At 48.4% G+C, this 16,064-nt stretch overlaps 1 protein-coding gene and 1 long non-coding RNA gene across 5 annotated transcripts in view; one reads left to right on the top strand and one right to left on the bottom strand.

Annotated features, from left to right (window-relative positions):
- DGKD (diacylglycerol kinase delta) overlaps positions 1–16,064 on the top strand; it is a 755,036-nt gene that overhangs the window by 281,129 nt on the left and 457,843 nt on the right. For all 4 annotated transcript variants that reach the window (XM_085634674.1, XM_085634677.1, XM_085634676.1 and 1 more), the window contains one exon: positions 5,065–5,140. In XM_085634674.1, coding sequence (XP_085490800.1) covers positions 5,065–5,140 — 76 coding nt within the window. The remainder of the gene's footprint in view (positions 1–5,064; positions 5,141–16,064) is intronic.
- The window catches only part of LOC146785541 (uncharacterized), a 308,594-nt gene that overhangs the window by 107,408 nt on the left and 185,122 nt on the right, over positions 1–16,064 (bottom strand). The window lies entirely within an intron of this gene.

The raw sequence follows: 16,064 nt of genomic DNA, 5'->3' as shown, positions 1-16,064 counted from the left end.
ACTTCCTGACCCGGTAGTGAGCTCCCAGGATCTATGTGATAACATCTCGGACTTTTTCCACAATAAAATCCTGGACATTCATCTGTCTCTTGAAGCCCAAAGTCAGTCCTTGGATAAGGATACTTTTGTTGCCATAGCCAAGTTAGATGCGCTGGGTAAAGAGCCTCTCAAATTATTGAGGGAATTTCCTTTACTATCTCTTGAAGGATTGAGTCTCCTACTTGATAAGATCAAATCCTCCTCTCCTATGGATCCTATACCCTTAAAAACTCTGAAGGAGTGTAAAAACAGTATTTTGCCATCTATGCTGGAAGTCATGAATAAGTCCATTGTTCAGGGCTCTTTTCCAGTAGTGTGGAAGAAGGCTATTGTAAAGCCACTTCTCAAAAAACCTTGGTGTCCTTAAAAATTTTAGACCCATCTCTCTGCTTCCGGCTCCTGCAAAGATATTGGAGGCACACCTCAACTTTCATCTTTCCACCTTTCTTGAGACCAGTGAGTATCTTGATAATACACAGCACGGATTCAGAAAGCATCATAGCACTGAATCCGCACTCATGGTAGTAGTCGATAACATCCGACGCAAGGTGGATAGTGGCCAAACTATAATACTGGTCTTTCTAGACCTCACAGCCGCATTCGATACCCTGTCTCCCGCCATTTTAACTTCTCGGCTTAGTGAGGCAGGGGTTACCGGACCGGCTTTGAATCTTCTTGACTCTTTTCTCCGTGATAGAGAACAACGAGTAAAGCTTGGAAGTTTCCTCTCCCCTGCCAAGTCATTGCAATGCGGGGTGCCACAGGGGTCGGCTCTGAGTCCGACCCTGTTTAACATCTATGTGGCCCCCCTTGCCAGACTATTAAGATCGCAGGGGATGGAGGTGGTGTCCTACGCCGATGACACCCAAATTATGGTGTCATTGGCCCACTCCTCTGTCCAGACATCCGCCATTGGCTTTAGGTCATGCATGCAGCATGTTGCAGATTGGATGGTCATCAACTCCCTAAAGTTAAATGGCGACAAGACAGAGGTTTTGGTCTTTGGAAAAGATCTAGACGTCTGGTCGAGTGAGTGGTGGCCTACTACTCTTGGCATCTGTCCCACCCCCTCCTTATCCGCCAGAAATCTCGGCGTGGTTTTTGACACCTCACTTTCCATGACGCTCCAAATAAACAGGACCGTGGCCACATGTTGGGGTGTTATTAGAACCCTAAATAGGATTCGTAGCTATCTTTCTTTGCAGGCGCGGAAGCAGATTGCAGTGGCTCTTATAGGCTCCAGGCTTGATTACTGTAACTCCTTATATGCTGAATCCAACAAATGCTTGATCCATAGATTGCAAATTGTGCAGAATGCTGCTGCACGTTTTGTTCTTGCCCTCCCTCTGGCATCTTCGGCTACAGTTGCTAGAAGAGATCTTCACTGGCTTCCTGTCCAATATAGAATCTTTTTTAAGATTCTATGTCTCACTTACAGGGCTCTTGTGGCTGACACCGAAAATGCACTTATCTCTTTGCTTACTCGCTACTGCCCTTCCAGAACCCTTCGGTCTGCTGGATTATTTCAACTTGTAGTTCCACGCACTAGATTAGCCAGATGGGGAGCGAGAGCTTTCTCTGTGGTTGCCCCTAAGCTTTGGAACTCTCTTCCAATTGAGGTTAAGACTCTCCCTTCTTTGGATTTATTCAAAAAGGCCCTTAAAACCTGGTATTTTACCAAAGCGTATGAATAAAAGTTCGCTGTTCTCGATTGATAAGCTGGATTATGTGTATTTGACTTAGGCGCCTTGACGCCCATTGGGCAAAGTTCTGCGCATGATAAGATTTAATTCATTCATACCTATATCACCCCTAAATTTAGTATTTAGGGGGCACCCTGAACCTTGCTTCCTCAGATTAGAAACCACAAGAAAAGAAGATAAGAAGAAGGACCGAAGAGCCATGCAGAGCTAACAAGAGGACGACGCCCACTGACTTGGCCCCAGCCCTACAGGCCTGTCTTCCCTCGAACCTGCTTCTGCGACATCCTGGCGTGTCCTGCAGCCAACAACCTCACAAACCCCGGAGGACCTGCCTGCCTTCACTTCAAGGAATCTATCTCCCGAGAACACCAGATGTGTTTAAACTGCAGCTTCTGGTGCCGGTCAGAGACCGCAAATCCAGCACACTCTGCACCCGCCGACCCCGGCCCGAGCTCGAGTGAACCAACACCACGAGGAGGTCCCCCTGGCGATCCTGACCTGAGATCCGGCGACCCCTGACCTGCCTCAATCCTCCAGACGATGCCTGCAGCCTCAATCCAGAGAACCCCCTCTATCGCGACTAGAGCGGATAAGAAAATCCGACGTCCCAGGCACCCCTGCACCCGACGCCCCACAGCCTTGTGGGCCCAAACCAACGGTGCCTAATCAACCCATGACATCCCAACTTACCCCTCGAAGTGGTGGTCGCACCCAGAAGATCCTCGTCCCCGAGCCTGCAGTGTTTCTTTGTCCCAGAGGTTCTGCATTGGAAACAGGGCACCCGACCTCAAAACAGCCCCCTGCACCCGGCCGCCCTAGTGCAGCTGAGGGTGCACCTTTGGTGCTACTTTGGTCCCCAACTTGCCCTGAGCTAAACCCTAGGAGCTTTGCTCCCACAGCCGTGTGGCATGCTAGCCAGCAGCCACCAACCGGAAGCCCCCTATCCTCCATAGGATAACATTGGGCCTCAACACTCTGCACCCGGCCGACCTAGTGCCGCTGAGGGTGCAATCTCAGTGCATCACTGACCCTGGGGGACCAGTGAGTCCAACCCCAGAACCTTAACTCCCACAGTCGTTTACTTACCTGCAAACTGATAACCTGTTTTTCTTCCACAGAATAACTTTGACAATTTTCTTTCGAAAAAACGACACAGTGTAGAGTTTTGAAAACTTGAAATATTCCTTAAAAATCGAAACAATAACCAAAACACATTTTCTCAACTGTTTTCAGGAATGTCCCAGGGCTGAATCTAGGCATCCAGCACTGAGTTAGAAAAAGTATTGTAAAAGTTACTTACCTGCTGCTCCAAAAAGTTTTTAAGTGTGGAGTTTTGAAATCTGAAAATATTCTTTAAAAATCACACAAATAACAAAAACGCATTTTTTTTTAAACTGTTTTCAGGAAATGTCCCTGTGCTGAATCTAGGCATCCAGCACTGAGTTAAAAAAAAGTAACGTAAAAGTAACTTACCTGCAATCTGTTGAAAAAGCTTATTCATTTCAATGTACTGCATTTGCTAAGTGTTGCATACTACTGCTCCCCTGTAAATCAAACAAAGTACAATTCCTATTGCATTTTTAACTGTTCTATATCTAGTAACTTATTACTGAAAAGTATATAATGCTTACCTGTACCAGGCTTGCTTGGTTCTAAAAATGAACAATATATGTTTATACAACAACAATTGGCCTAGAGTTCAGTTCTTGAGTGTGTGAATTCATTTGCTGACTGAGTGTGTACATCAAATGCTTAACGCTGTCCTCTGATACTGCCTTACTGCTCGACCAAGCTACCACTTTAGAGAGTAAGGTTCTATCTAACTTTAACCTCTGCCTACCATTGGGGACTCTTGGACTCTATACACACTGTACCTCACTTTGGTGCAGTATATATAGAGCCAGTTTCTTACAGCCGTCCTTCAACGTATTCAGCTATATGACTCCAGTGACGACACCACTACTCAACTTTTGGCATAAAGTCTGAGTTAGTGCTGCCTACTGGCACCAGGGAGCTATGTCCGAGGTTTTCAGATCCAGCCCAGCGTCTGGGATATTCAAAGGTGAGGAATCTGCAGGTAGATTAGAGTATCCACCAGAAAGATACAGAAGTTAAATAACTTTCTGCTATTGTATTATCTCCCTGAACTTACTAAAATATTCTGGAATTACCCTGAACATCCCAGTGAATCTCAACTGCTTTGTAATATTGCCCCATCTCCCCTATCCGTTTTGTGACTATCATTAGTCATCTTGTCCCTCTCAATCAGCTTTTTAATGGTGTTTCTCTGTGTTTATACAGGTCTCAGCAACTTCTGTCATTATCATCCTTCAAGCGCATGTACACCTGCATTTTTCCCCACCACTCAATTTATCTTTTCCTCATTTTAACTTCACAGTGATATACCGCATCTGACAGATTTGTTCATATGGTTGTGTTGCCTGCTAATGTCCTTTTACAGGTATCATACCTCCAGGCATGTTACCATTCAATGAAGGGTGATGTATATCTGGAAGAGAGCCAAGCTTCATCTCACTACAAAACTCCCTATTAATCGACTCTCCATACAAACAGATAGCATCAACAGTCCGCATACTCTCTGCCATTGATATACACGGCATGTCATCTTTAAAACATATTCCACCATCTCCTCCATTCCCCACCACAGATGCCCCTGTTAATACTGACTCTCAAAAATTAATGCTTGCTAAGTGAAAAGGACCTACCTTGTTCCATAACTAAATACTGTTCTGGAAAATGGGCTTGTTCACTGTCATATTCTGGTATATGATGTGTCATTGCGATCACAATATTCTTTCATACTCCATAAAAAAAATATATATTTTCTGTCACAAGAGTGACCATACACTAGGCTACAATTGGGTTTGTTGGGCACTGTGATTAGAATATTTTCTGAGACACTCAACCAGCCTATGCCAAAACCATAAAAGTATTCTGTTGCCTTAAAGATTGCATATCATGCTACAATTGGGCATATTTACTTTCATTGTGATGGACATATTCCTAGGCACCATGGTACACTGAATTTCTTTCACAGTTGGACTTACTATTTGGCACAGTCTGGTAATCAAGAACTCTTTTGGCATCAATTCAGGTTTATTTGTACTGCTCTAGATATGTGTGATATATCAATCAGGGCATGATCTGTTTATTTTGTCATTTCATATACCATACTGTGATTAACCTATGTTTAAGTGCTTAACATGTTTGAGTTAAGGGAACCTAGAGAGACAATGATTTGGTATAGAGATATCGCACTCTAAATTTTCATAAATTAAATTCTCTCTCACTTCAATAACAGGTGGAGTATTATGGTGTACGAGACAAAGCTCCCACAACAGTCAACTGCCAGCGAAGACTCCACTGAGGATTCTGAAGTAAGCAGTAAATGCAGGGGAAGAAGTGAAGTGGCGAGCTGACAGTCTGCATCTAATAACTATTTTTATTAAGGAAAGTGGCTAGCATAGCAGGAACAAAGCCTGCTAAAGCAGTCCAAATATTTTTACACTTTCATCTACAAGTTATGGAGGTTTAAATAATGTTGCAATATTGTTGCAACCAGATAACTCACAATTTACTCCTTTGAATATATTTATACTAAGCCTTTTAGCCCTCTGCATGGGGTTTAAAGCCCACCTTTTAATGATCCATATCCTGCGCTCCTAGCCATCTTTCTCTTCTTCATCCTTTCCTTATCGAACATGCAGAAGAAATTTTAGCTTTCTATATGTTTGTTATTATTTTTTGTTATTATTACTTTCTCTAATTGGTTTGATCTAAAAGTCCCTCTGGCCCATCTGCTCAGGTGATTGCTTAAGAAATATAGTTAATCAATATGTGGACAGAGCTTGACATAACCTACTTAAAGTTTTGAGTGCAAATATTTTCTGGATTCACATGCTCTGCATAATTGATCCACCTAGTAGGGTCCTGACTCATCGCTCCAACCATTTGGCATGTTGTCTATCCCCTTGCGACTTCAGATGTGTGCCCTGAAAGCCTCTCTGCATGGATGCTATCTTCAGATTCTCTTTCTTTGTGGGAATGGGTCTGGAAACACAGCCAGGTGCTTGAAAGTAGTAACAGGGTAGATTGCATTTTATGAGGGGATCACTGACCAAAACTGAAAAACATGATGGAAACCTAAATGTTAGAAGACTGAAGTTGAGGGAATTAGGTTAGCACTGAAGAAAACTGAAGCTTTTCTAAAGCTTTCCATTGGAACTACATCAACCACGTGGATCGGAGAATGAACATCAGGGATGGAGCATACCCCCTTTAGATTCTTCCTGAATTTCCAAAAGTTCCCCCAGGACAGCCCCCAGGTGTGCAGATTTTGACTGCAGAAGGACCATAGCTCGGTGGCTGTTACACATATGGATTTTGTACCCAAAACCCTGAAGATAAGCGAGAAGCAGAGGTGGTTCACTACACCATGAACCAGTTACAGCTGAAAACACTGATGAGAGACTTTGGGCTTTCGAGCTACATGGAGAACCAAGAAATGGAGATGGCGTAAGGAGAGGGCTCTGCCACCGAGTAGGTTGCTGAACTGAAGAAGGAGTTGTCGATGAAGATGAGGTCTGAGAACAGTGCGGCAAAGAAGTGGCAAGTAACGCTACACAGGCACAGTTGGGCCCAGCTGAACCTTTTTGACACAAAGTCCAAATCTCCAAGACTAACCCTACACCGTAAGCACCTGTGGTCAAGGGCAAACATTAGCATAAAGAACCTCATGGATTGAGGTCATTCATGCCTTCATCTGAGATCACCTTCTTGGGATCCCAGCCCCGGTGAAGATTCCAAGGAGGGCTCTAGCTACTCCAGGAGCAGTGACTGTCCTAAGTCGGATAGCTTCCAGATACATGGTGGCATGGTCCACTACCACCATGATAAATCTGATCCCTGAGGCTGTTGGGGTGGGGGGTGTCTAGGGGACCAATAATGTAAATCCCCATCCCCCAAAAGGAGTTCACACTGCTGGAAGTGGTGTTGGGAGCCTTTGGCTTGCCCCCTGTCTTGCTACTGGCTTGGCAGGTGACACAGGAGCAACAGACCTCATTGACATTACTTAACATCTGGCGCCAGTAGAAATGATTAACCAGGCTTTCCTAGGTCTTGGTCTGCCCCAGGTGCCTAGGTAAGGCAATATTGTAGGGTAGGTTGGGGAGGAACTCTTGTACTGCTGGGGGGGGCACCAATTTTCTTGTTGCCCCTCTTTTGTGGTCCCGTGCCTTACTGTACAGGAGGCCTTCCTCCCAGTATATGTTATGGATGCCACTGGTATCCCCTTGTCTGACAGCCAACTGTCACAGGTTTTCAGAGAAGGGCATGTCCTCTGTCCTTTACTCAAGTCCTCCCTTGAGGGACCCCTGCTCCATGGAGATTTGCTAAATACGACCCCTCACATAGGGGATCAGTTTCTCCCTCAGATAACAGGCATTCCCCCTGAGGGTTAGGCTCCTTCTGGTACTGTGAGTTGCCAGCCTCCCCCTCTACTTTTGGCTTTAGGGACCTAGTCCATAGTTTCAGGCTCCAGGATCTCTTGACTCTCCCACAGGGCCATCTGTGCTCTTGTTGTAATACTCATCCAGTCAGGTAAACCCAGCATTGCTGCATGGGTCCTTTTTAGGTCTCGCCTGAGCCAGCGCATGCGCTGCTCTGGCGACACATTTAGTAGGCGGCTTCTCGAAGTGCTACCAAAGCGGCCACCAGCTTGCGGTCACGTGCACAAGCGTGGGCGCGCCACGCTCCGCCTCTCCAATAAGTGCTGCGCGCGCATCCCTCGCGCGCTTTGCACAGAGCGCGTCATCGCGATCACTTTCGCTTTCAGATTTCCTCTCTCTTGGAATTGATTGTGAGATTCAGAATGCACCAAATTAACTTATCCAAAATTATATTTTTTACTGTGTCCCTGAGGGATTGTACTTTGTGTGCATGCATCCGGCTCCGGCAGGATTGGGGTCGCGCTTAGTTGAAGTGGGAACCACACATATTTTAAGATGTCCGAGCCACTCCCTATGCTGAATGTATTGTTCCTGTTGTGTTAAGATATTGTGTGACTCTCGTTATTGAATCAGAACACAATAGCTGACCCTAGGCAGTTCTGCGGAGTGCTGTTTAAAACTCTCAAGTTTCCATGTCTATGCAGGAGTAACGCATTCATTCTGTTTTTGCTTTGCATTCTGGGACTTGTAGTGCACGTTTTACCATTGTGATAAACAGGACTAGAAGTCCCAGGAAGTAAAGTAAAACCCTGGACTGCGTGAGATAGTCACGTAAGGACCCGGGAAAATTGAGCGCTCTACCATTGCAGGTAACTTGGGTTGAAGCATTGTAAAGCTAGTGAATGCTATAGTAAATTGTATAGTCTTCGGTTAAGGGTCTCATCAGAGTCTGTCAGATATAGAAGGGATTTCATACTGTATTTACAGTATACCTAAGCTTGTGTTTTCCATCGATGTGGCAAGAGTGTCATTCACCACCCCGGACATTTACCCTCTTCCTAGTAAGCGCAGGTGTCACGGGAGAGAGCGTGAATATATGTGAGGTCGGCGATCGATTGGTAGGCCTGGTCCCCCTCTGACGTGGCGGCTTCCTCTGTGCTGTAGCCTGCAGCTGCAGGCATTACATTTCAGAGTGGGATGGGAGTAAGAATGCCGTTGTGGCACAGGGGAGCACTCTGCTCGGGGCTGGACAAAACCCCCCCTTCTGTTTTCCCCTCAGCCTGTTCCCCGCCGCTGCTCCCCTGCCCCCTCGAAGCCCATTCGCCGCCCCGCTCCCGCCTCCCAGCTGCTCCTCCCTCCCTCCATGCCTTAAATGGCGGCCGCTGCGCGTCCGCGCAGCGGGCGCGCCGGAGATGCGCCGGAGGCAAGCCCGTCTGCACCCGTCCGCGCCTGGACCGCGCCCAGCGCCAGAACCCCTGGCCCCCGCGAACGCCACGACTCCAGACTCCGCTACGATGCCAGCACCCTCCACGCACTCAACGCCGGCAGAAACCACACCTGCTACCAGGCCGTCCCAAAACGGACCCACAGACCCTTCTCTTGCCACACCTGCAGCTTCACCTGCGACAGAGCCACCAAACCTCCAAGGACTGGACCCAACCACCTCCGCTGCATACTCCTCAACACCCGCTCCGCACGCAAACACGCCATCGAGCTCTGGGATCTGCTCGACACCTCCGCCCCAGACGTAGTCTTCCTGACCGAGACCTGGTGGAACGACTCCTCGGCGCCCGACATCGCCATAGACATCCTGGACGGATGCAAGATCACCTGCAGGGATCACGCCAACGGAATCGGAGGAGGAACAGCCATCATCCACAAATCCACCCTCAAGGTCGCCACCCACGCAGACGACACCCTCAACACCGCCGAACACCTGTACTTCCGGATCCACATCGACCCCAACACCACCCTCAGAGGAACACTCATCTACAGACCCCCAGGACCCCGGGCTCAGTTCAGCGACTCCATCGCCGACCTCGCCAGCACCCACTCACTCGCATCCATGGACTACATCCTCTTCGGGGACCTGAACTTCCACCTCGAGAACAACAACGACGCCAACTCCGCCACCCTGATCGACAACATCGCCAACCTCGGCCTTAGACAACTCGTCACCGCACCCACCCACGCCGCCGGCCACACGCTGGACCCCGTCTTCTCCACATGCACCCACGTCGCCTTCGACCACACCACCGAACTCCACTAGACCGACCACCGCTGCATCCATTTCACCTTCAAGAACCAACCACGCTCCACCGCACCCAACAGCTGCCTCGCCGCGGCTGGAGCAAAGTCACTGAAGACCAGCTGATCACCAACCTCGCCCAGAACCCACCCACCGGCCCCACCAGCCCAGACGCCGCAGCCCGCAACCTCAGACAGTGGATTGTCGACTGCGCCAACACCCTCGCCCCGCTCAAGAAACCCTCCAACAGCCACGCCAGCAAGAGAGCCACCTGGTTCACCGACGAACTCCAGACCTCCAAACGCGCATGCCGGAAACTGGAGAAGATATGGCCCCATGAACGCACACCGGACAACCACGCAGCCCACAAGGACGCCACCCGCAGACATCACCACCTCATCAGATCATCCAAGAAATCCTCCTTCGAAGACCGCCTGGATAAGAACGCACACGACAGCAAAGAGCTCTTCAGCATCGTAAAAGAACTCTCCAACCCCAACCCCAGCGCCAGCGCCAACGACATCCGGCCCTCACAAAAACTGTGCAACTCACTAGCCATCTTCTTCCACCGCAAGATCGCTAACATCCACAACAGCTTCAACACCACGACCGCCCTGACTACGCCAGACTCCACCTCCCCTGCGAACACCACCAGCACCAACCGCCTGACCTCCTGGTCCAACGTCAACGACGACGAGACACGCAAGGTCATGAACTCCATCCACTCAGGATCTCCATCAGACCCGTGCCCACACCACGTATTCAACAAAGCAGACGCAGCCATCGCACCCCAACTACGGAAGATCATCAACATCTCCTTCGCTACAGCGACATTCCCGGAAGACTGGAAGCACGCCGAAATCAACGCCCTCCTCGAGAAGCCCAAGGCGGACCCCAAGGACCTCAAGAACTTCCGGCCCATCTCCCTGCTCCCGTTCCCAGCGAAGGTCGTCGAGAAAATCGTCAACTTGCAACTGGGCCTCCACCTCAAAGACAACAACATCTTGGACCCGTCCCAGTCCGGATTCAGACAAAACCACAGCACCGAGACAGCCCTCATCGCTGCCACAGACGACATCAGGCGCCAACTAGACAACGGCGAAACATCAGCCCTCATCCTCCTGGACCTGTCAGCCGCCTTTGACACGGTCTGCCATCGCACTTTAAAGACACGCCTCCAAGAAGCCGGAATCCAAGAAAAGGCCCTTGACTGGATCACGTCCTTCCTCTCCGGCAGAACCCAGAGCGTCCGCCTCCCACCCTTCCGATCCGAAGCCACCGACATCATCTGCGGCGTCCCCCAGGGCTCATCCCTCAGCCCGACGCTGTTCAACGTCTACATGGCCCCCCTCGCACAAGTGGCCCGCCACCACAACCTCAACATCATCTCCTATGCCGACGACACCCAGCTCATCCTCTCCCTCTCCGAGGACCCACACACTGCCAAAACCAACCTCCACGAGGGAATGAAGGCCGTCGCCGACTGGATGAGGAGCAGCCGTCTGAAGCTGAACTCGGACAAGACGGAGGTCCTCATCCTTGGACCCACCCCCTCAGCCTGGGACGACTCCTGGTGGCCGACCACACTGGGAATAGCACCGACACCCACCGACCATGCACACAACCTGGGATTCATCCACGACTCCTCCCTCTCCATGTCTAAACAGGTCAACGCCGTCTCCTCCTCCTGCTACAACACCCTCCGCATGCTCCGCAGGATCTACAAGTGGATCCCGACCGAAACAAGAAGAACGGTGACACAGGCCCTCGTCAGCAGCAGCCTGGACTACGGCAACGCACTCTACGCAGGAATCCCAGCCAAACACCTACGACGACTACAACGCATCCAAAACGCCTCTGCCCGAATGATCGTCAACATCCCCCGCCACAGCCACATCACCCCCCACCTGAGAGACCTACACTGGCACCCCATCGACAAGAGGATCACCTTCAAGCTCCTCACCCACGCACACAAAGCACTCCACAAGCCCGGACCAGCCTACCTGAACAGCAGACTCAGCTTCTACACCCCCACCCACCAGCTCCGCTCCGCCAGCCTCGCCCTCGCTGCTGTCCCCCGCATCCAGCGAACGACCTCCGGCGGCAGATCCTTCCCCTACCTCGCCGCCAAGACCTGGAACACCCTCCCTACCCACCTACGGCAGACCCAAGACCTACTCGCCCTCAGAAGACTCCTCAAGACCTGGCTCTTCGAGCAGTAGCGGCACCCCCCCCCCTCCCCTCAGCGCCTTGAGACCCTCATGGGTAAGTAGCGCGCTTTACAAGTACTCTGATTGATTGATTGATTGATATTAGCAAGCTTTTAGCTCCTTCCATACACAGCATTGCATGTCTTCGGGGGAGGGGTCAGGCGCATTGCCTCTGATTTAGCAGATTCCATTTTTCTGCTCTCTCCAAAAGTAACTTCTTCCGAGCCTTTCTATGTGAGCAGGGGTTGATGTCAGAAACTTCTTCTGAGCCTCTCTATTTGAGCAGGGGTTGATGTCAGAAACTTAAATTCTTGCCTTTGAGTTTCAGTTTTACTCCTTGGAGCAGGGTTTCACTTAGGAAAGTTGTCATTGCTTCGCCGAATTACAATAAATTATTGCACACGATTCATAATTGGGTTAAATGTGAATCTTGTTAAGTTCACGTCTATTGCTTTGCTGCTGACAAAGCGAGACATTGCATTACATTGGGACAGTAGATGTTGCCCGCTCGTTTCTGCTTGTTTGGGCAGCCCGATCTGTTGAGGAACCACCTGCGAAATCTGTGCAGTGATGGCCCCCCTCTGCTCGGCCTAAATACATTTGGCAGCCACTTCGAGCTTACCTACTGTCTCTGGAGCCCGGAGACCCGGAGGGAGTGACCTGTGAGGCTACTATGTCTATGTATTTGCCACCGATTGTATGTGTCATATCCGTACATGTACTGTTGTAACCATTCTAAAATGTGTCAAGGTCACCACCACTCCATCCCCCCCTCCCCTTTATTTCTTTGACTCACTTATGTTGTGATGTTCTTACTGCTCCTAATGGCCCTTTCCGATACATTAATGCACTACTCTTGTTACTCTGTCACCCACGTCGTGTGTTTATTTGCATGGTTTTGTGGCTTACCTGAAAATGATAAAGTAAAACAAAAAAATATGGATCTTGTATTACAAACCCGAAACTCCTTCTTGTTATAGTTTGTTACTTAGCCTCCATCCATTAACTATCTTGGGCACTGCCAAGGGTGCATTGTTTTCCTGCGTGGGTCAGGCAAGCCTTCTTTGCAGTCGTGGGTGGGTTTCTGATGACCACTTGCACACATGAGTGCGAGGTTGCGTGGCACGTCAGGCTCCTGCGGCACCCATGAACCCTCTGCACCAGCACTGTGAAATATGTACCTAAGTGGATAGAACATCAAGCAGTGGGTACAATGTACTGTCCTACTCTAGTAATGCATAATTTATTAGACCACCAGGAAGGCATCTGAAGCAGGATCCTCATATTTTATGTGCAGCCCAGGCAAGCTGGTATAATTAGCATTATATTATTAGCAACACTCATGACCACTTGATCAATGCTCCAGTATCTCTGAACTCACCTGCAACCTTTGAAAAACATTCAGATGCATTTGATTGAAGCATTACTTACAAAAAAGTGGGCGAGTGAGAGGAACTTCACATAGGGACCTGTGTACATTTCCCCTGGAGATGAAATTCCCACACAAAATATCACAGTTGTACCTTTGAGCAAGATTCTCATCAAATTAACATTTTTCACAGAATTAACTCATCCTACTCTGCAACTGAGCTAAAAATGACGCTAAAACCTCGCTCACACTAAGTGCTGTTCCTCATCGTAGGGTGCACTCTGAACTAGTAGAGATGCCAGAGGTGCTTTTGTAGAATACAGCACTGGCAGTGTAGGACAATCACTGTGGAGGATCTAGAAAAAAGCATTTAGAACTGTATACTTGTAGATTATAAAACTACGTTTTTTAACACCTCCCTCGAACAAGGTTAGAAACAAACAATCAAGCATTGGCATAGCCAATAGGTCTCGCCTTTGGGACCTTATAAGTGTTTAGCCATGCAACAGTTGATGTTGTTGCACCAAGGATATTGTGCTGCATAGCTAAATACTTATAAGGTCCTAAAAGCGAGACCTATTGGCTGCGCCAATGCTTGTTTCTACTTCTGCCCAAGCAGGTGTTTCCAGGTTATTGCCCAGCAGACACTCTACTGGGATGGCAGGGACACAGCTGCCTTCTTTGAGCCAGGTGCCCCTCCCCAAGTCCACCACATCCATTGAATGGCACTTTGTGACATTGTCAGCATTGACAATCTTGTGGACCTCATCTGGGAGGATCTGTTCTGGGTTAACCAGTTTGGACATCCCCATGGTCACACTGGCACCTGTATACTTCAGAGCCTTCACCTCCACCCTATTCCTTTTTGGACACTGACTATACTTTTCCACACTAGGAGGCAGTGGACCAAAGGCTCAATGTTCTCTCCACATAGGGAGATTAAAGTGACCTCTTTATATCCTTTGGGATCTCTAGGCGCAACTTCCCACCTCATCCCTACACCAGCCATTCCCTTGGACTGGCCAACAATGGGTGCCTTTTTATTGCACCTAAGTCTCCCCTCTTATGTCCTGGCTAATTGCAGTCAAAATACACCCCATCTTTTGAGGACTCTTTGTGACTATCATTCTTTTTATCTTTGCCCCCCTTTTTGTCCTCCTTTTTTTGGATCACCCATCGGGGGCTTGTTGGAGCCCCTGGTACAAACTCACTCATCAGCTGTCTTGCCCAGCTCCCTGTGGCTACTCAGTTTAGAGTCTACCAGATGTTGCTTCTCTGAGTGACAATTTGTTAACATGTACTCCTTAACAATAATGTTATAGAGGCCTTCGAAAGTATCTACTTTATTGCCCTTAATCTATCCATCTAGTTCTCTAACTGAATTGCCAACAAAGTCAACTCATGTCTGTGTTGCACCTTTTTGTGTTGTCCCACACTTCTGGCTTTACTCCTCATGCGAGTCCAAAGAGCTCAATCAGTGCTTCCTTCATATGTGGGTAGGACTCTGCTGTCTCATCCTCGAGTGTGAGTAGTCTGTCCCTACCAACTACTAGCATTAACTCCCAGAGTAGTGTTCCCCAGTTTTATGCACCCACCTTTCTCATCTTGAGAGAGCTCTCTGATATAAGTCATCCTCCTGAACATAACTAGGGACAATCCCTTTGAGCGGTCTGACTTCATGGGCACACATGTCAGAACCTTCAGTTGCTTTTCTGCTGCCACCATCTTCCTTGGGCCCTAGGCAAGTCCTGGTCCTTCTTTCTTCCTCCACTTAAACTTCTTCCCCACAACCTTGGGGAAAATCCTTTTTCCCGCATGGAGGTACTCTGTGGGCCTCTTCCCAAGCTCTGAGGTCCTTGATCAGTTCATTCTCCTGGCCTTAACACCCATCTTGATCCCCCTGTCACTACAAAGTGCCCTCAGCTCTTCTGTCTTGAGGGAGGACAGGTTTTTTATGTCAAGCTCCATGCTTCCTTGTTAAAGAGTTGACTCCTTTAACTTTTTCAAAAGGTTTTTAAGCTTTCTCAAACTGAGAAAACATTGTCACAATTTTTTTTTAACTTTTCCCAAACCCATGAAACTTTCTAACATTGCTTTGGAAACAGGCATTTGGTGACTACAATAACTCAACAGATGCTTGGGAGCCACAAAAAACTTATTTTCTAGGTCCACTTTGGAAGATTCTCAATGGTCTTAAACTACAACAACTGTATGGTACTGCTAAACACAAGTTCTGGATCCCACCGTTGCCACCAGTGTGAGGAAATGGGGGGTATTATATGCTGTGGTTGTGTGACCTCACAGTGTAATACACTTACCAACCACTTTAGTCAAGAAGTGACACCCATTTATAAAAATGGACTGTATTTTTAATGCATTTTTTAACACTACAAAGAAAAAGATCCGCTGGAGTGTTTCGTACATACAAAAATTAAGAGGTATAGTAAATACACACTTTTTCACTTACCCGTGAACAAGTCTTTGCAAATTCAACACATTTGAATCTTGGAATCTTTTTCAAGAAATACTTGGGTAAGTATCAATGCAGTCACTTTCAGTAACTGTAGGCATCCAGCCCTGGAAGGGGACCAGTCAGGGGGACCAGCAAGGTCCTCAGAAACAGTTACCTAGGAGGAAGAAGTAGTCTTCAGTGAGTTCCTTACACTTTTTTTCTTTGCCATAGACTTTTATGGAAGGAGTCCTGATACAAGGTATGCAGAATGCTGAAGATGCTCAAGGATGTTGTGAAATGCTGTGCAGTTTACGGGGGTTTCCTGCGACTACTCCTTGGGCTTAGTGAGGTGATCCTGGCAGCAGGGGTTGATGCCCCACAAAGTCCTCTTGGTCCTGTCAGAGATCCAGTCGCGACTGGGCTGCCAATTGCCCGGTATCACGGTCACATGGGAATCCTTCTTTGGACGGTAACGTGCCTTCTGCGTGACGAAGCTGCACTCTGACGACTCTCCAGAGTTCAGCAGTTTCAGGGGCAACTTTGAGTGTCAGTTCCTAGTCACTGGTGCTGCGCGG

The sequence above is a fragment of the Triturus cristatus genome, chromosome 11 (assembly GCF_964204655.1).
Source record: "Triturus cristatus chromosome 11, aTriCri1.1, whole genome shotgun sequence".
In the NCBI taxonomy this organism is placed as follows: Eukaryota; Metazoa; Chordata; class Amphibia; order Caudata; family Salamandridae; genus Triturus; species Triturus cristatus.
Note: the sequence above shows the minus strand (reverse complement) of the source record. Positions and strands in the feature narration are given on the sequence as shown.